Source organism: Giraffa tippelskirchi, chromosome 4 (genome assembly GCF_054371585.1).
Source record: "Giraffa tippelskirchi isolate mGirTip1 chromosome 4, T2T-mGirTip1v1.2.pri, whole genome shotgun sequence".
In the NCBI taxonomy this organism is placed as follows: Eukaryota; Metazoa; Chordata; class Mammalia; order Artiodactyla; family Giraffidae; genus Giraffa; species Giraffa tippelskirchi.
In genome coordinates this window covers 162,910,526-162,932,000 of record NC_137278.1, presented here as the reverse complement: position 1 = coordinate 162,932,000, position 21,475 = coordinate 162,910,526, and the positions used below count along the sequence as shown (strand labels likewise).

At 38.5% G+C, this 21,475-nt stretch overlaps 1 protein-coding gene across 50 annotated transcripts in view; it reads right to left on the bottom strand.

The window, feature by feature from the left end:
• The window catches only part of MYBPC1 (myosin binding protein C1), a 99,768-nt gene that overhangs the window by 14,086 nt on the left and 64,207 nt on the right, over positions 1–21,475 (bottom strand). For 33 of the 50 annotated variants that reach the window (XM_081595535.1, XM_081595537.1, XM_081595536.1 and 30 more), the window contains 7 exons: positions 16,623–16,782; positions 14,756–14,860; positions 13,833–14,021; positions 12,872–13,006; positions 8,372–8,539; positions 4,329–4,417; positions 1,483–1,678 (listed from right to left, as the gene is read on the bottom strand). In XM_081595535.1, coding sequence (XP_081451661.1) covers positions 1,483–1,678; positions 4,329–4,417; positions 8,372–8,539; positions 12,872–13,006; positions 13,833–14,021; positions 14,756–14,860; positions 16,623–16,782 — 1,042 coding nt within the window. Of the gene's footprint in view, positions 1–1,482; positions 1,679–4,328; positions 4,418–8,371; positions 8,540–9,690; positions 9,745–12,871; positions 13,065–13,806; positions 14,022–14,755; positions 14,861–16,622; positions 16,783–21,475 lie in introns of all 50 variants that reach the window. The other 17 variants (XM_081595493.1, XM_081595492.1, XM_081595489.1 and 14 more) reach the window with 2 other exon arrangements.

Sequence of the window (21,475 nt, the reverse complement as noted above, 5' to 3'; positions counted from 1 at the left end):
TAATCCCTGCTTTCTTTCCACAATTACCAACAGCAAACTTCTACAAGCACAGTCTTCGTCTTCCTGTTTTCACCCACTTGTCCCACAGACAGCCGGCTTCTCTAAGTTCAACCTCCCACCTGCACTCATCTGCTTTGTTTTCAGAACTGGCGCTGACTTTTCAAACACTTGCTCCTCAATAGTAAAAAGCATTGCTAGATTTTTACGGCCATGGCACAAACATAAATTTGGGGCTAATAAAAGTAAGCAGGATAATCATTGTTACTATTTATTGTACACTCTGAATGTGTGAGTGACGTGCCAGGCACTTTTAACTACCTGGTAAAGTAACCACATGTCAAAGTAGGAAAAATAAAGAAGTCCTTCCCCATGTTTCAGCGGGTAAGCCTCTTCCAGATCCAATTACAAGAGGTTTCATTAAAATGGAGCCAGGCCAGACCCAAGGGCACACACAACATCCTCCATACTCTCTTCTACTTAACAAAAATCAAGACAATTTAGTCAGCAGGAAAAGAATGTTTAGTTTAAAGGACATGACCTTTCACCTAAGGGAAGGCTCCCCATAGGAAGTTGCCCCTTTGGTTAGAGAACCTGTTGTGCTAGCATATTTGCTAAGCTGTACTAATAAAAATGGTTGGAAACAAGGATTCTCCTAACTGTGTTCTTAAATTTATTTCTTGACACTGCAAAAATTATAGAACAGTTCAAGCAAGAAGAGTCTACTTATAAGAAATCCTCTATCACCCTGACTGTGGAAAGAAGTAAGAACTAACCTTATCTGGACAGGTAAATATCTAACTAGCCCTGCACGACCAACCACAGTTCAGTCTTTAATTGTTTAACTCTGTTTAGGTACACTTTCTTACATTTAATAAAAATCTTTCACTCTTCAGTAACTTTGTGCTAAATCACTTCAGTCGTGGCTGGCTCCTTGTGACCCTATGGACTATAGCCCATCAGGCTCCTCTGTACATGAGATTCTCCAGGAAAGAATACTGGAGTGGATTGGTATGTCCTCCTCCAGGGGATCTTCATGACCCAGGGATCGAACCTGCATCTGCATTAACTTTACTATTAGCCAATTTTAAATGAAGTAAGAAACATGTTAAACTACATCTAGAATCTACAATGCTTTCTTAATGCAAGAATTCAACACAAGAAATAGTTTTATCATCAAAGAGTGGAGAAACAGAGTAAGAGAGACCTAGATTGTAAAACAGTACAGAGGGTTTTCACTAGGAAGTATATACATTAATTTTATTTAATATATATGCCCTAAGTTTCTCATGATTAGTCCTCTTAATCAGTGAAAAGTTACTTTAACGAGCTAACCAATTTTACTAATTTATCTTTTTTCTTAATTCTAAAAAAAGCAATTTTTTGTAGAGCCAACCTAACAGAAATTCTGACTCTTTCCTTATTGACAAGGATAATTTGTCTCCATACTGCATAGAATATTCTAGTTTCTTCCTCCAAACCTACCGATAACCCGGATATCGATGGACGCAGTTTCCACAAATTTTTCCACTTTGACCTGCAGATCATATTTCCCAGAATGGCTCCTCTCTGCTTTTCTGATAAATATGATTGTATCAGTCTCAGAGTTGCGAATGTTGATTTGATTCTTATCGATAGGTGCACCATCCTTTGTCCAAATTAATTCTGGTCTTGGTTTTCCCTTAAAAAAGAAGACAAAAAGTGAGGTGGAAGGGGATCAGATTGTCTCCAGATTTTTTTAGCATTAAAAAAATGGTCAGTGGCTTACCCCATCCTTGGCAAGATTGGAAAACTGTCTGATGGTGGGCAGTTACAGCAGTAGTGTAATATTCACTATTGCCCATCAATTGCATTGGGTATGCAAGGCACTGTTAGGTATATTATATTTATAACTTCCTTTAATCTTCATTTCACAGCATCATTATCTTCATTTATTTATTTTTGGATAAAAGTCTCAAATGACTTATACAAGGCCTTGCAGCTAAGTGCTGGAACCTGGTCTTCCAGCCAGGTCTCTTCAGCTCCAAATCCTGTACATCCCAGCCTAATGGTTCAGAACATAGGCCCCGAGGCCCTAGAATTTGTATTTGGGTCCTGACTCCACTACTTGATAGCTGTGTGACTTTGGGCAAGTTACTTAAACTCTCTGCTTCAGTTTCCTAATCTGTAAAATGGAATGAGAGTAGTACCTATCTCACATTGTGGTTATCAAGACTGAAGTTCTAAGCTTCTGCACACTGCGTAAGTGTTTCATTGATCATCTCCATGTTAATGATTATTATTCCACTGTACTGTGTTGCTCATTTCAGATTTGTCTGTAATTCTCTCTCTGATAACAGCTGAAACTATTCTTTAAGAGCAGACTTTGAGTAATTATAATGTCATTTGAGGATGTGAGTTTCAGTTTACATTACAAAGGAACTTTGTAGGATTCCTGAGCCTCCAGGCTCACCCCGCAGATAAGAACCAAGTGTCTGGTAAGGCACAGCCTTTCCAAGGGATCCTAATGTGGCTTGTTGATAGGTTCTGTTAAGGAATGTGAGAGACACATATCAAACTCCTGCCCACAGGGTTTGAAAAAATGGACAGGGTGCTCAGATGTGCTAGTAGGAAGTTTAACAATATTGTTAAAGATGGGAAAATAGTTCCAGGTCTCATTTCCTTAAACTGCAATTTATTATTAACTACTAGGGGAAAAAATTGAGTTCTCTGATAAAACATGAAGTGAAAAAAGCACTGGATTTAGTGTCTGGAGACACAGACACTGTTCATGGCACTACTATTTTCTTGCTGTGTGACTTTGGGCAAGTCACTTAACTTCTCTGAATATCAGTTCCTTCCTTTCTCAAGGTGGGTAAGGAAATATGCCATTCCTGCCTCACATGGGGCTCACATGAGGTTTCAGAACTTTAGAGGCTACATAAATATACAAACATGACATACTAGTCTCACCATCCCTCTCCTGGTAAATGACCAGCCCCTAGGGATGCCATACATACGAGGCCCCTGTTCTCATGCTCTTTCTTCCCCAAGACCCAGTGACAGAAGCTGAATACACTGCCTCCCCCTACAAGATCCAGAACTGGGATTAGCCTCAGTTGTCAACATGGTATGGAGACTAGAGGGTTAATTCAGCCCCGGTGCAGAGCAGTGTCCTGGGTGCCTGCCTTGTGCCAATTCCTAGTTTTATTTAAGGCTGTGGGAGGAGAGAAGTGGGAGGAATCTTGCCAAGCCATCTCCTTCCTCCTCTGCCATGTTTACACTCACTTCCTCCTTGACTTCCATTCTGACTTCACGTTCTGTATATGTAGAAGGTAATTTCTTCTTCTAAGGCTGGGCCCCAAGTGCGATGAGAATGGCCTGAACTGGCTGTCCCTTTAGGTTAATTTTCATGGGAGCCTGAGTTTTTAACAGCTGTGGGTGTATGTGTGTGTTCAAATGTGTGCAGAGACCTAAATTTTAGTTGTAAGGCTGTCTGATAAAAGAGTCACAAGCTAAATGTGACCATTTAAGCTAAAACTAAATAAAATTATGGAAAATTAAAAATTCCCCATGACTCTAGTTCCCAGCTGCTCTTTTTAAGTTAATAGCCTCATCTGGCTACTGGCTACCATATTGGACATTGCATTTACAGAATATGTCTATCATCACAGAAAGTTCTATTGAACAGCATTGTCTAAGGCATAAAAGGAATCAAATGAGTAAGGAGGTAATGGTGCAGTGTGTGTGTGTGTGTGTGTGTGTGTGTGTGTGTGTGTATGTGAGAGAGAGAGTGCAAAAATGATTATTGTATGCAAAACCTGGTTAAACTTATAAACAAAAGATTCTTCTTCAGGAGCAATGATTTAACAATATTCGTATACTTCAGTTAGTGGCATCAAAATTTCAAATTTCAGTTATCCCTCATTGGGACCTGGGTAATTTGAGTGTGGTTTGGGGTAACTGTGGGAAGCAATCACGTGTTGTTTTCCTGTGTGTTACAGCAAGAACTTCACTTAAAAGGAAGATCGTTTTTACAGATGGATAGAACCAGAAAGATCTTTAAGCATTTCTTGTTTTGATGTCTCCTCAGTATTTGCACTCTGGCCCACTATAGTCATTGAGCTTCAGACAAGATGAGGTCTGATTTGGGAAATCTATGACAGTTTTATAGATTTCTGTACTTCTAAAGCAGGAGATTGTTTAGTCATTCTCCAAATCTGGTCCATCATTTCCTACTTTTCCTCTGAGGAAATCTTGAATCATGAATAACATAAATGCTGAAGTATCTCCTTTTACTCCTTAAACACCCCAGCACTGTAAAGAGAAAGTGAACAACCCTGAATTATTACCTGGAAAGGAATAACCAGATTGATGGCTTCTCCAACTCTGCGGATATAGGTTTGCTTCAGGTGCCTTGGGATGCGAATCTTTGGAGCCTCTGAAATAGAGTAGAAGAGCATAATTTTGTAGTTAGTACCATACACTGGAAGCACCCTTACATAAGCATACCTGGCATATACTCATCAAGATTTCCCTGTGCTTATGTCTCTGCAGTAAAATCTTAGATGGGCCACTAATAGATTATATACGGTAACTTTGGTTCCAAATGTTACCTTTAAGAAGAGATGTTTTAACAGTTTGACTCAACAAAATTTACTCTTGACCTCTTTGATTTTCTGCAACTTCCTATTTTTATTATGTGAGAGTTGGACTATAAAGAAAGCTGAGCGCCGAAGAATTGATGCTTCTGAACTGTGGTGTTGGAGAAGACTCTTAAGAGTCCCTTGGACTGCAAGGAGATCCAACAAGCCCATCCTAAAGGAAATCAGTCCTGAATATTCATTGGAAGGGCTGATGCTGAAACTCCAATACTTTGGCCACCTGATGCAAAGAACTGACTCATTTGAAAAGATCCTGATGCTGGGAAAGATTGAAGGCAGGAGAAGAAGGGGACAACAGAGGATGAGATGGTTGAATGGCATCACTGTCTCAATGGACATGAGTTTGAGTAAACTCCGGGAGTTGGTGATGGACAGGGAAGCCTGGCGTGCTGCAGCCCATGGGGTCACAAATAGTTGGACATGACTGAGCGACTAAACTGAACTAACTGAACGCAAACACTAAAGTTTCTCTTAGGGCCTTATATATATTTTTCATAGTTTCTAACAGTGAGTACATTCTCCAACGAACATTCGATAAAAGATCTACAGTCACCACATTGGCTGGTAGGACTGACCATTTTTTCTCACTAGAAAATAATAATAATAAAATAGCTTTGTCCAGCCGAAACTAACATAACATTGTGAAGCAACTATACTCCAATAAAATTTTAAAATAATTTAAAAAATTAAAAAAATCTTTAGTACCTGCACTTGTTGCTTGTGTAATTATGTTAGAACTTGATGGTAACTTTCTCCCTCTACGGCTGTGGTGAAGTATGTAACATGCAGCCCTAACCCACTGAATGTTGATATTCATTAAACACCACACAGATATTAGGACATGTGGATATAAACCCATCAAAGGCAGAAGAAAATAGAGGCTCATGGCTCACAGGGATGAGGTGGGTCATATCATTTGAGGGCTCAGTATGGAATAGTAAATGCTTTTCATGAAGGGACCAACTTACCTTTACCTTCACAGCTACCTTTATAGCAAAGGTATTCTTTTTACTTTATGATAAAGAAACTAAAGCCAACAGGGGTTTAAGTCACTTGCCCAAGGTGACACAGCCAGGATTAGGACTTGTAGTCAGCCTCGAGTACCTATGCTCTGCTTAGACACACAGACTGCAGGGTCAGAGAGATCTGTGTTTGAATTCTAGATCAGACAGTAGATCTGGTCTTAGCCTACTCCACAAGATCTAATTCATAGGATTGTTGTGAGGATTAAATAAGGTCATCTAGATAAAGCATTTAGCATACTGGCTGAGAATAGTAAGTGCTCAATAAACTCAGGAGCTGATGATGATGGTAGTAGTGGTGATTACTGAATGTTCCAGCTGGAAGAGAATTTGAGGGATCCTCTAACTCCCTAACTTCACGTAGTTAGGGAAAAAGAGACTCAGTGAGGTTCCACAGCACACTAAACCATCATCATAATAAAAGCTAGCATATACCAAGAGCTTATTGTGTGGCAAGCATTTTGTTAAGCAAATAACAGGAATTAATTCATTTAGCTCTCACAAGTTCTTGAGGTGGTAAGTCCTATTATTGTCTCCGTTTTGCAGATGAAGGAATTAAGGCTCAGGAAAAGCAAGTCCCTTGCCTGAAACCACATAGTCAATAAATGAAAGAAACAGAACTCAGCTTTCATAGTCTGTCTCCAGAATCAACTAAGAAAATGTGCATTCTTCACACTTTTTCCCATCCATCCCCTAACCTCCCAAAAGGTTTCAGGCAGTCATACCATGAGTCTGTGGCTCAACACGGTCCAGATTTAGATGCTCAAGCCACTTTCCAATATTCTTTGCCCTTGAGCAGTGACGCTCAAACTTTTTGGTCTCTGTATCCCATTACACTCTTAAAAACAATCAAAGGAAGGTCCCACAAAGCTTTTGTTTATGTAGGTTGTATCTATCACATTAACCATATTAGAAATTAAAACCAATAAATTTTGAAATATTTATATACTTACTTGAAAAATAACAACATAAATATCATTTTAATGAAAACAACCATATTTACATTAACAAAAATTTGTGATACGAGTGGCATTATTTTCTGTTTTGGCAAATCTCTTTATTGTCTGACTTTTAATCTATTGCAATATGTTGTTTTGCTTGAAGTATTTGAAGAAAATTTGGCTTCACACAGAATATTTTAATAAATTTTTTCAGACAATTGTGGTTATTCCTTTTTGATTCTACACCAAAACATGAATTGTAATTTCTTAAGGGTTAGCTAACAGTGTGGAATCTAAAACCTTCTATGAACTTTTCATATTCTGTTACACTAAAGTCCATTTATCTACCTTTAATTTTGAATGTATCTACCCAGGCATGATTTTTAAACTTGCATTAGTCTTTTGGAAAATATAGCTTCACCGAATTATGCGGATCATTCAAATTTTGAAACACTGCGTTCATTACTCAGTATCAAAAAATTGTATTTGCTAATATCACCACCTACTTTATCAGAAAAGATTTTAAGTATTAGAAAGCTGTCAAGTCTATGATGGTGGATACAAGTTCTCCAAAATTCTAATTTTTGCTTCAAAGATTAAATTTTTTCATGGACAAATTGACAACAAATACTGTAAATTGTTTTCCTTGAAGTTACAGGTTCACTCCATTCATTTTCTAGAAAATGTCTGCCAAATATCCAAGCTTGACTAGCCACAGTTTGTCACTCTTTCAAGGAAGAATGGAGTTTCCTGGAATAGGGTACTAGTTTAGGCTCTTAACTCAGTTGCAGAAATACTTTTCCCTAGAGACAACAATTGTACTAGGGTACATAGCATGAACCCACTCCAGTATTCTTGCCTGGAGAATCCTGTGGACGGAGGAGCCTGGTGGGCTGCTGTCCATGGGGTCGCACAGAGTTGGACACGACTGAAGCAACTTAGCATACATGCATGCATTGGAGAAGGAAATGGCAACCCACTCCAATGTTCTTGCCTGGAGAATCCCAGGGATGGAGGAGCCTCGTGGGCTGCCGTCTATGGGGTCACACAGAGTCGGACACGACTGAAGCGACTTAGCATATAGCGTAAAATCTTGACATACACTTTGCATTTCACTGTCACACATATAGGGAAGAAGTTTACTCAAGAACCAAGGTTTAAAAATGATTAAATGATTAATTTCTTGATTATTAATCATTTAAATAATCATATTAAATGATTATTAATGATTTTTATGCCTCATCAAGAACACTCTAAGGCTCGTTTATTTTAATAAATGGGAGTGCATGGTGGTAAGGAAGAAAAGACTGACCAGACAATTTGGTGGCATGAATATGATCTGTGCTAAGGCACCAGCAGTTTTACACACCATTGCTTTTGCACCATCAGTGCAAAGGTCAAACATTGAAAAGGGAAAACAACGTGTTCATATTACTATGAAAATGATTTTGACCTCAGAGACTCATTGGAGCCACTGTTGCTGCTGTACAGATTGTTTGAACTGTTTCTTCCCCCTCTCTCTCTCCATTATAAAAAAGCAGCCAATCAGATTTGGCTCATGCAACCTGGTGTACTTATCTGGTCCTCATACTAGGTTAAAAACCAGGAGCTGACCTCCCACACTGCCTATAAAGAGCTATTTTGTTCATTTCTAACTCCCAGGAGATACTAATAAAATATCAAAGGAGTTACAACAAAAGAGGAGGGTTTCAGAAAGAAAGTGGTTAAAAAAACATAGAGACAAAATTTTGAAAGCCTTGCCACCTACCTATGATTTCCTTCACAAGGATGGGCTGAGAGTAGTATTTGGGCTCGCTAGCTCCGGCGGCATTCACAGCCTTCACACGCACGTAGATCCTTGAATCCGTCGGCAGGCCTGTGATGGTGAACTTGGTCTTGTCGATCAGTTCTGTATTTGCAGCTATCCAGTCGTCGGCTAAAATCCATTAAAGAAAACAGAAAAGAAAAATAACAGTTAGTGAAAGAAATCATCCTGTTAAACAATTGACTCTAAATTAGTATTTTACTCTAAATTAAATCATTTTGAGGGAATATGACTTTGGTCTGGACTCAGACTACATGGCTGGGCTTTTATCATATTTAAATGAAAAATGACCTAGAATGGCTAAGGTAAAAATCAGGAATGATAATTAGATTCTGCTATTTCTAAAAAGTCTCTCATACACGATCCTAGGGTATCCTGAATGATAGTGACTGTTCCAGGAATTTTGTAGTAGCTTATTCCAATTTGGTTTTACAGCATACATTTTTTACAATTGATATAACCGTGATATTTATTCATCAAGATACATTAAAGTTCAGGAAAAAAGGAAAACGCTATTCTTATGAATGAGAGACACTGACCTTTATAGTCATATGATCTCTCCAATTTATCCTGGCAGGCTTATTACTATAAGTCAATAATATGGCCATGCGAAGTCTGAAGTAAAGTGAAGTGAAGTGAAAGTTGCTCAGTCATGTCTGACTCTTTGCCACCCCATGGACTGTAGCCTGCCAGGCTCCTCTGTCCACGGAATTCTCCAGGCAAGAACACTGGAGTGGGTAGCCATTCTCTTCTCCAGGGGATCTTCCCAACCCATAGATTGAACCCAGGTGTCCTACATTGCAGGTGGATTCTTTACCGTCTGTCACCAGGGAAGCCCATGGGAAGTTGGATTATGCCCCCAATTATGAAGAAAAGAAGCTTATATCCACAGTAAAGAGGAAACACAGCTCAGGAGCCAAGACCTCATAAAGAACTGGCATAATCTTTCACTTCAGTCAAAAGTTCTGATTTTTTAAAATGTTTTTGGTAACTTTGTCTATAACATCAAGAAAATTTAAACCCAGAATCCAGGTTTTACAAACGTTTCAAATTCTAAAAGTTTATATGCATTATTATGCCCAAGGGGGGAAAAAAAAGAAAGAAGAAGGCTCGGTTCCCACATTATTAACTCACGGCCCACCCTCCCCGTCCATCTCTAAGAGCTTTTTGTGTGTGGGTGTACTTCATGCTCGATCTTGGAACATTCCCAGAAACTTTATCATACAGTAAGAAACTTTGAGAGCTTTCAGAGAATACTTTACCTGGTAGATCATATGCAGCCTCCCCATTTTCATCAGACTGTTTTGCTGATGTACCTTTGAGAATCCGTCATTAAAATTAATTAAAGACACCCACTTTCACACCAGAAGAATATCGTATCAGTAGTCAGCATTCTCTGTTAGTAAAGTGTGCAAAGTATGCAAAGATATTTGTCTTCAGAACAGTGACGGAAGAGACCAAACACATTAGAGGAGAGGGGAATTCCTCAGGAGGGGCACAGCCTGCTCTGTCCAGACTGTGGTTTTTTTGTCCTGAGGTACCTGCCACAGAGAAGAGGAGTAGAAAGGAGGCTGGGACACCTCCAACTCTGGGAGCAGGAAGTAGAAAAGAACAAAGCAAGACCCTGAAGACAAAAGTGGAACAGGTCCTAGACTCCATAGGGGAGCAGTCCGCAGTGGAACAGCCTCCCCTTGCTCTTGTCCCTGCCACCTCAGCCGGGGAGGGCCCGGTGGGTCCTCAGGGAACATAGTTTTCCCTCTGTGGGGCTCACACATCAGAGTCTGGGAGTGAGGGCACTTGAGATAAGGGCAGCCCTGTCTTATCAGGAATTGGAAGTGTTCTCCATGAAAATACAAACTGCCCCAGCAACCCAGGAGGCAGCCCCTGGTTGTCATGACAACAAGTTCTTGGTCTAGCAAACAAATTAAGCTGTCCCGGGTTCCTGCATTCCACACCGGTGGAGGATGCTCCTGGCTCACAGAGTGGTTGTGGGTGTTCCCCCAATGGTTTGAAATGATGACCATCTAGGTTATCAGGAAGGGAGCAGGGGGATGGGGATTCTTCTTTCTCTTATTTCAACCTTTCTAGGAGTATCAGGGAGAAGGAGCAGCAAGCCAGAACATCCTGGTGGCTAGGAGGGCATGTGAATGATACAAATTACTCAGCACTTTGAAAAAGAGAAACACCTTGACGTCAATGGTCGGTTTGGGAACTACCATGTTGATATTTCATAATGAAGAGACAATTGATGAGAACGTGAAATAGGAGACGGAGAAAACATGCATGAACGAGTGAAGAACTAGGAAAGAAGAAAATTTCAAGAGGAAACAGGACAAAGCAAGATCAGAGAGAAACAAAAACATCTTTTCATGTTGGAACTACTTGAGGGAAACAGAGAAAGAAATTGGTGTCCAGGGGTTGGGAAAGGAATGTGAAAGTTATTTGATACATGAGGAAAAGTTTTCAGAAAGAAAAGGAAGAACGAGGGTGAAGGAAGAAAATAAAGAGTAAAATGGTGCAGGCATTACAAAATAAAATAAAAACCAAGAGAAAGACAGAGTCCAAACCAACACACGATCTTACAAAAGAAAGAAGTCTCTTACAGAATAAAACCTGACATATCTAAAAGCATCAAACACTATAGAAATTAGTCTGGAGGACAACAGCCATTAAAAGAGAATGGAGAATAGGGCAGCCACAGAAAGGAAGTAAGAAAAGACTGCGAGAAGAAAGATATACACGTTATGAAAGAACTTCCATAGAAAGCTAATTCCAACACGTTATGTGGCAAAATATATACATAATAATGACTGTGTACATATATATATGTATAGGGGGTATACATATATATCTACACAGACCGCACACAAAATTAAGTAAAATACACTTCGTTGTATTTTATCTAAGGTGGGTAAGATCAAAATGACAGCCATCTATCATTTTGCTGTATCTTCTTACTTTTTAAACCTATCAGAAAGAAAAGAGTAAAGAATTTGCTCTGTTTCATACATACACAAAAGGTTCACATTCAGCAGCCCCATCACATAGAAGACTGGGAAAGTCTGCCAGCAGGGCAGTATAAATAGCAGAGAGGAGGGCTTGGGGGGTGTTCCAAACAGGTGGAGGGGAATGGAATGGGAATAAACCATACTCTGAAGTGCTCAAGATTTTATTTGCTGCCTGAGTGACAATGCCCCCTCCCACACTGGGATAACTCTGGCAGCTGTTTTCTAATTCCCCCCATTGTTGTTTTGGTTAGCGGGTTTCGAAGCCCTGGAAAAATCAAGCACAGTGCTCCGTGAGTAAGTGCATGTGAATGGAATGGAGTGCTACCAAGATTCTCTATTTCCCCTTTCTCTTCTACCCTCCCGACCAACTCAGGTTATTTCCACAGGTGCTCCCATCCAGAGGCCTGGGGCTTCTTTTTCAGCGGTCCACTCTTCAAAGAAGTTTCTTCTTCATAGACGTTTTCCTTCTGTTCACACTCGTTTTCTCAAATGCGCTCTGGAGTCTCTTCTTTCATTCGTTTAAGAGTCATGTTATAAGTTGCGGGTCCAAAGAATTTTCTTAGAGGCTATCTTGGCCTCTCATTTGTCAAGATTTGAACAAGCTTCCCTGGTGGACTGTTTACCTACCATCATCTAGAATGGAGCCTGAGTTTATTCACCCATCTCCAAATCATGACAAGTAGGAAATCAAAAAATACAAGAGGCTTTTAGTGAAGTGTACTTTTTTTTTTGGTTTTAGATATACTCTGGCCCATATTTTCTTGTGTCATTTTCTATTTTTTATTATTGCCATCAGCAAGAGGTTTTTTGCCTGTTTCTATTCCCCTCCTAAATGTAAGCCATTAAACCATTAAAATTTTATACACTCATGTCCTGAGACAAATTACTGCCATTTGTCAAATCTATTTCTTACACCCTCTGATGTAAGATTCTTTACTGATTCTTTAAAACACTGAAAATTGTTCTTGATTATTCTTTTTTTTTTCCTGTAAGAAGACAGGAATTGATCACCAGATAGTCAAATATATAATCTCTCCTTACCCAGAAATAGGTAGCTCTGCTAATAACTGACCTCTGCTCAGTATAGAGTTTAGCATTTCCAATTTGCTTTATCCTAACTAGACTTTTATTTTGCTTTGGCACATTTTAATTCCACCAATTCAAGAAGAAGGGATCCCTGAAGTTTGGTTAGAATTCCTCCTCCTATGTCCTAGATCTATTGTGTGGTCAGATCTGGGAGCCCATCTGGATATTTTGGAGATCTCAAATGATTAATACCAATGAAGGGCTGAATTCTTATCCATCACAGAAGGATGACCTTTCGCTTGTTATTTTCAGTAGGCAGGAGAAGAATTCCCAAGACAGAAACAAAAGAAAGGGGGGCATATCTCACCTATTGATGACGGTATTCGTTTGAATTATGAGTTGTACTTACTTCCTTCAAAGCAATACTCTAGCACATAGCCATCTAAACCTGCTGCGCCAATGTGGTCTGGGGGCCGCCACTTCATTGTGACCGTGGTATCAGTTACAGAGTCAACGGTCAGAAGAGTAGGAGGGCTGGTTACAGCTTTAAAGATAAGAAAGAAAAAGCAGAAACTATTAACTACAGAATTATGGCACAAGAACTATGGTAAAATGAACTAGGATACAAATAAAAATTCACACAGAAGCCCCCATATCTTAATAAAATTCAGTGAAGAGTTCTTGAGTATACGCTGTGTATATGGCAAAGATCTGCCAGGCATGAAAAATATTTTAGAAATGCTGCCACACTTGCCCTCCACTTGGGAGGTTGGTGTGGGTTTCTGGAAGGCCCAAGGCATTTGAAAAAAGTTGAAGTTTCAGATCTAATGATCAAGTGTAAATTTCCCATAACTTTTTAATTTTCAAGTGCAAACTCTTCTTTCTATTGAAAATTACACTTCTCTACCATAAAATGGCAGAGACATCTTATCTCTTTCTTTGCCTTTACTGAATTGACTTTTTTGGTTCATAGATAACATTTAAAGTGTGATTGTAAATCAAAGAGACTAGCTTTCAAGTGTGCTTGGTTGAATAGCTCTTAATTTATTTTAGTTATAGTGTCTATACTAAGGTGCTGGCTTATACTTTCAAAAGGTCAAACGAGGGTAGTCATGTGTCAACAGGCTCAACTATGTTTCCAGCGAGGAAGGGCAACAGGGCCACCCACAGCTGTCTTTGGAATTCCAGTAATAAATTCCAGGGCCTACATTATGAAGGCATTCAACTCTATCACATTGTTTGTAATTTCTTAGACAACTGTCCCCACTCCAAGAAGCTTCTAGGTCTGGTTCAGTTAGAAGTCAGAAGACAGCAGTCACAACCTGGGGCAATGATTTTCATGACAAAGACATGAAGATCTCTTGACTCACCCAATGGAACAAAAGGCTTGGAGGGCATACTGGGCTTAGAGATGCCAACAGCATTGACGGCAAAGATGCGGACCTCGTAGGCCACACCTTCAATCATCTTCTTGGGCTCAAAGATTGTTTCTTTGCAGAGATCGAAATTCAGCCTCATCCATCTGGAGCTTTGTTTCTTTTTCCTCTCAATGAAATACCCTGAAGGGGACACAAAATGAAAACAGGTTTTTCCTTGGCCTCCAAAATTAAACTTTGTCAGATATTAGAATACTCAAAAGTTTCTTAAATTCTCAGTACTCGAACTGGAAAAGTCATACATGTATTTTCAACTCCTCTTATTCCATCAGTTGTTTGAGAGAGATTATGAGGAATACAAACATTAACATCATGGGATATAGACAAAAATAAAAACACTAGAAAAAAGTTAAAGTGGTGCTAGGAAGAGAAGAGGAAAAAATAGACCACAGATATGTAGGCCACAGAAATTTGTACAGTGACTTTGAGTCCCAGCAATGTAAGTAAGAAGGGGGAAATAACCAGTTTTGTAAGTTTCATTATTAGCAAGTAGAAAAATATTCTTGTTCCATGGGGGAAGTAAATTCTTCTAAGTATTTAACCCTAAATGAAACTGCTTCATAGACATAATTCTCTGGAATTGGGCATATACTGACCAGAACCATTAGACTTATGGTTGTTTCAAAATTAGATATTGAATAGAAATGTCAAAAAAGAGGACAGGAAGTCAGATGATATTCATCATAGCTATTTAAATCTCAAGTACTTAAAGGACATCCCCCAATATATTTTAATTTGAATGGACATTTGAAGATTTTCTCCTAAATGCAGTATTTTAAAATGTGTTTTGTGCTAATGTGCTTAAAGAGCATATCAACTCCATTGGCCATTCCACAGATGAACCAACATGCAGTTACCTAAGATTGGGGACCCTCCATCATAGACAGGAGGCTCCCAGGTCATGACGCACCAATCATCGCCCACATCTGTCACATTTGGTGCCACTGGAGGATCAGGGATATCTGTAACATACAAACAAATAGAATAAAATAATAAAATTGACTAAAAGCACAAAGAAAAATGTTCATTGGAAAATACGTTTTGGGGTAATAATCACAGAAGTGATGCTATTTCTGATTATTTTTCCATGTTTACTGAAATGCACTGGCTAACTAGTTTAGGCATAAGGTCCTGTTCCCTGTGGAATCAGGGAAGGTGAGCCCAATACAAATACAAATGATGTCTCCAAATCCTTTAAGCTAGTGTCACGTTATAGGACCACATAAAATCCAAGACTCTTGTTGTTTGTCTTGAAAATGGTGACTAAGAAATTAAATTATTGCCTAAATATTGGATGGGATTTTGTTTCTTAACTACAAAGTGAACTTCCAGCAGAACTAAATCAAGGACTAATTATTGTACATTTTACATCAGTTGGAAGATTCAAGATGTTGACTGGTAGAAATCCAAGTCAAAAATGGCAAGTTAGGGACTTCCCTGGTGGTCTAGTGCTTAAGAATCCACTTAGCAATGCAGGAGATACAGGTTCGATTCCTGGTCAGGGAACTAAGATCCCACAGTCCTAGGGGAAACTAAGCCTGTGTGCCGCAACTACTGAGTCCACATGTCACAACTAGAGAGTCCATCCAACCACAACGAAATATCTTGCAAGATGCAACAAAGATCTGTCGTGCCGCAACAAAGACCTGACACAGCCAAATAAATGAAAATTTCAAAAATGTCAAGTTACCATGTCTTCTATAGTTCAATATGTAATAAAGTGACCTTAGCTTTGGATCAATTTGAAATATGTTTCTTGAGGGAAAACTAAAATGGAATGAAGAAATCATGAAATCTTGGTCTATCAGTAATCTGCTAGACTCATTTCATTTGGTTTGGGGATCTGGAAAAAAGTATTTAGAAAGTCATCTAAGAACCAAGGCAGGTCTTATTCCTCTATGTGGAGTCCTGTCCCAAGGCCACAGGTGCTAGGCCTTGCACTAAGGCTGCAGAAGTGGATCCCAGAACCAAGGTCACCTCTGGAACTGACTGAGCCCCTTTGTAACCATTGCCAAAAGCCACCCTGATCATTAATTATCAGCAGACTTCCTGATCCCAAATGAAGCAAAAGTGCCCACCCTGGTAGTCACCCTATGGCGCCCTAACCAATCACCTAATGCCAACCATCCAGCAGGAATTTGCTTTGTCTTGAGGCTATAAAAATTGGCTACTAACCTATAAAAAGCATTGACTCTCCCTGGTCTGGCAGGAGGTTAGCCCGCTGCATTTGCAGTGCCCTCATAATCTCTGCTCTTTGTTCTTAATAAACTCACTCCCTTCTGAAAAGCTCTGTTTCTGGAAATTCTTTTCCAACCTGCGCTTGCACTGCCTTGGCACTCTACAATGAATGTGATGCCGGAAATTATTTAACAATTGTGTGTCAGTGACTGTGGAAGACACTGAAAGGGAGTGTGACTGCAGAGGACTTGGTCAGCAACCCCAGAGTCTAACTTTAGCTATTCCTTCTTACAGCTAATCCTCTAGGCAAGAAAAGAGCTGAGAAAGGGGAAAAAAAGGAAGGAAAAGGAAGAAAAGAGGAGAAAGAAAAGAAAAAGAAAGACATATAAAGAAGTGGCAAAGACAGAGAAAGAAAGGCAGTGGTTTATAGTGCGAGTTTTTTTGTCGGCTACCCAGAAAAGCTGAGACAACCAAGAGCTCGGAAAGTCTACCTAGGATCTAAGCACATCAGCTTGATCCTAGAAGTTTGTTGACTTGAGGACTTACCCACAACTTTAATCTTGATGCTTGCATGTGCTTCCCCAGCTTCATTTTTCAGATTTATGTGGTAAACACCAGAATCATCTTTTTCTGCTATGTCAATAACAAGAGTGGTGCTGTCAGGGTAATTTTCAGTTCTTATCCGGCCGCTGCCCTCCATAATAGCCTAGGGAGAAAGGAAACGCAATGTGGTATGACCTGTGCAAACAATAAGGACACCTCCAGAGTGTCTGGGCACTTAAGCTGGAAATGGTGCTAATGCCCGAAATGCATGTTCCCAGTTTTATCCTCGACCAGCTCTAAGGACAAACGTATTGTCATCTCATTTTACACATCAGAAAATTATGGCCCAAGGCTGCATCGCTAAGAAGTGGTAGAACTGGGATTTGACTCCCAAGTTCCCTATCAGTTAACTCCTTAAAAAGAGAAAATTGGAGGAACAAAAATATAAGCACAAAACTGTCATTCTAGGAGAAGAGTTTCTTTGTACATTAAACTAGAAATATTTAAGCTCATATCAGAAACTAAATAATGATTTGTTCATTTCTTTAAATGCTTTGAAAATTTTAATACTGAAAGGGGTTGAATAAGGACACAGTGGCAATTTCCTAGTTTGCTTTTTCCCTTCCAGTGGGACATGAAAGAATGAACATCTAATTCCTAAAGTAAAGACAGAGGGACGCTGAGACTTCTATTATATTTTCTTTCTTTGCTCCTTCTTCCCTTTTTCCCCTTCTTATTTTCCTTCATTTCTCCCCTTCCTTCTTTCTCACACCAGAAATTTAAAGCAATATTATATTTTTCTGATTCCCAGGTCATATCTTCCATGCAACAATGGGCAGCTAATATACAAAGAGGAAAAACAGAGAAGGTTCAGGCAGTTTAGAACCTGGGTAGTTTGCCACTAACTATTGTCACCGCTACTGTTTAGGGTCTGGATTAGGACTTACAAATCTTCAATAACATAAGATTGCGACGACAGTAAGAATATTTGAAGTGGCTTTCATAATTCTTATTTTATGATAAAACAAAATATCCTCATTTTAGCCAAATCCTTACCTTAAAATTGTAAAAGATGTTCTGCTCCTTTTTTTTTAATATGAAAAGAAAAATGATTTACTTAGGGCAGTGTTATATTATCCACTTCATATTTCTGTGTTTTATTTTGTTTATTGTGCTATAATTTACACAGAGTAAAATTTATAGCTTTTAGATATATAGTCCATGAGTTTTGACAAATTTCTGTGAGTGTGTAACCAGTACCACAATCAAGACACAGACTATTTCCATCACCTCCCATAGTGTCCCCACACTCCCTGGCATTCAACCCACTAAACCCTTGTCTCCGGCAATCACTGGTCTCTTATTTGCCACTTTAGTTTCTTCTTTCCCAGAATGTCAAATAAGTGGAGTCAAACATTTCAAGTGAAATTTTTTAGATTGATCCATTTTGCTGCATGTATTATGAACACATTACTTTTAATTACTGTGCAGTTTTCCATTGCATATTCCATGTGCAGTTGGTTTATGTATGTACAAACTATATCCTTATACAATTGAACTTTTGAGTCATTTCCAGGTTTTGACAATTATAAATAAATCTGCTATAAATATTTCTGAACAGGTTTTTATGTGGACATGTTTCATTTCTTTGGGAAAAATACCTAGGAATAGCTTTGTAGTTGTATGGAAGTATATGCTTAACTTTATATTAAAAAACTATCAAACTCTTTTCCAAACTGGATGTACCGTTTTGCATTCATACCAGCAATGTATGAGACCTTCATTGTTCCATATCCTTGCCATTATTTGGTATTGTCAGGTTTTTTTTAACGGCTTCTTAAAATGGTACAGTTTCTTTTACTCAGTGTAATTATTTTGAGACTCATCCAAGTTATTGCACTATATTACTAACCCATTCTTTTTTATTGCTGAATATTATTCCCTTATATGAATTCTGTTTATCCATTCACTCATTGATGTAATCTGCATTTTTCTCAGCTTTTAAATATTACAAATAAGGCTATCATGACTATTTGTACTAGCAGTTTTTTTGTGTGTGTGTGTGGCTTATATTGGATTTTTATGGAAAATCCTGAATGAAATTTTTGGCCAAACCAATATATCAATGATTATGTCAACTGTAAATAAAGACAGTTCTACTTGTTCCTTTCCAAAATGTATGTCTTTTACTTCTTTTTCTTGTTTGATTGCCCTGACTATAACCTCCAGTGCAATGTTGAATAGAAGTGGTAAGAGTGAACATCTTTCTCTTCTTTCTGATCTTAGAGGAAAAGCATTCAATCTTTCACCATTATGTAGGATGATAGGATTGTTGTAGGATTTTCAAGGATGTCTTTCATTGTGTTGAGGAAGTTCCTTTCATGTCCTGGTTTGCTTTTTTACTTGAAATGAATATTCAATTTTGTCACATGTTTTTTCTGTGTCTACTGAGATGATCACATTCTTTCTCTGGTTTGTTAATATGGTGAATTATATGTATTTTTAAATGCTAAACCCACCTTTGCGTTCCTGGGATAAGCCACCTGTGGATATAACATATTGTTCCTTTTATGTACTTTTGGATTTGATTTGCTAAATTTTGTTTAGAACTTTTTTTGTTCTATGTTCAAGAGTGATACTGATTTGTAGTTTTCTCTTTCTGTAACGTCTTTTTCTGGTTTTGGATAATACTAGCCTTCAAGAATGTGTTAGGAAACATTCCTATCTTCTTTTCTTCAATTTTTTCTAGAAGTTTATATTAAATTTATATTACTTCTTTATTAAACATTTGGTAGAACTATCAATAAAGCCATCTACATGTGAAACTTTCTTTGTGAAAGATTTTAAACTAAAAATTCCATTTCTTTAATAGATATAGGGATGTTCAGTACTGATTTAGTCATATTTCACAAATTCTGTTATGTAGTATGTTCATAAATATTTTCTGGAATAAGAAATAGCAACCTGCTCCAGTATTCTTGCCTGGAAAACTCCATGGACAGAGGAGCCTGGCAAACAGTTAGAAGCAACTGACCACATAAATATTTTCTGATTTTCCTTGTAACTTCTTCTTTGATCCATGAGTTATGCTTTTTCTTTTTTCTTTTTTTTAAAGAAGCTACTTAGCTTCTAAATATTTAGAAATTTTACAAATCTTTCTGTTATTGTTTTCTAATTAATTCCATTGTGGTCAAAGAATATACCTTGCATGACCTGAGTCCTTTTACATTTATTGAGACTTACTTATGGTCTATTTTGGTAAATTTTCCTGTGCATTTTAAAATAATGCCCATTCTGCTTTGTTTAACGGAGTGTTCTATAAATGTCAACTACATCAAGATGGTGGATAGTATTTCTTAAACCTTGTATATCTTCACTGATTGCCTGTCTTCTTGTTCTATCAACTATGGAGAGAAAAGTATTAAAATCTCCAACTTAACTATTTTTCTTTGTGATTCTATCATCTTGGTAGCTGTTTTTTATTTGTCCCATTTGTTCTTTCTGCCTCTTTTTTTTTGCCTTCTTTCAGATTCATTAAATGTGGTTCCATGATTCCATTTTATGTTCTGTGTTGGCCTATTAGCTATAACTGTTTGTTTTATTATTTTAGTAGTTCCTTTAGGGTTTATAGTATAGTCTACCTTCATGTGGTATTATAACATTATATGCTTAGCAAAAGAAACTTACAACAGCATACATCCATTTCATTCCTTCTAATCCTTACTTCTGTTTCTCCCCTCCTGGTCTTGTTTTCATTGTCATAAACTTTACTTACACTAATGTTTAAAGCTCCAGGCAATGGCACCCCACTCCAGTACTCTTGCCTGGGAAACTCCATGGACGGAGGAGCCTGGTAGGTTGCTGCCCAGGCGGTTGCGAAGAGTCGGACACGACTGAGCAACTTCACTTTCACTTTTCACTTTCATGCACTGGAGGAGGAAATGGCAACCAACTCCAGTATTCTTGCCTGGAGAATCCCAGGGATGGCGGAGCCTGGTGGGCTGCTGTCTATGGGGTCGCACAGAGTCGGACACGACTGACGCGACTTAGCAGCAGCAGCAGCAGCAGCAGCAGTGCATAATTATTATTTTTGTTTAAACAACCGATTATCTTTTAAGATTTAAATAATAATAAAAAATTTTTACATGTTTATCCATGTAGGTACCATTTCTGGCGCTCTTAGTTTCTTTGAGAAAATGCTTTCATCTTGGTATCACTTCCTTTTTTAATATAATATTTATTTATTTTTAGCTCTGCTGAGTCTTCATTGTTGCTCAAGCTTTTTCTTTATTTGTGGTGATGGAGGCTACCCTTTAGCTGCAGTGTGTGGACTTCTCATTGCAGTGGCTTCTCTTGTTGCGGAACATGGGTTCTAGGGCGTGGACTTCAGTAGTTGTGGTGTATGGGCTTAGTAGCGCTGTGGCATGTGGGATCTTCCCAGATCAGCCAGATCTGGGATGGAACCCATGTCTCCTGCAATGGCAGGAAGACTCTTTACCACTGAAGCCCTTTACTAAGTACTTTACCAGGGAAGCCCAGTATCACTTCATTTTGACTTAAGGACTTCTTTAAGCATTTCTTCTATTGCAAGTCTGCTGGAGATGACTTCTTTCAGCTTTTGTATATCTGAAAATAACTTTATTTTGCCTTTGTTTCTGAAAATTATTTCAACTGAGTATAGAATTCAAGGCGACTGTCTTTTCCCCCTTTAAATGTTTATCCACTGTCTTCTCACTTGCTTTGCTTCCAGAGAGATTAGCTGTCATCCTAGTCTTTGTTCCTATAGATTTAATGTGACCTTTTTCTCTGTCTCCTTTTAAGATCATTTTCTTAACCACAGGTTTTGAGCAATTTGA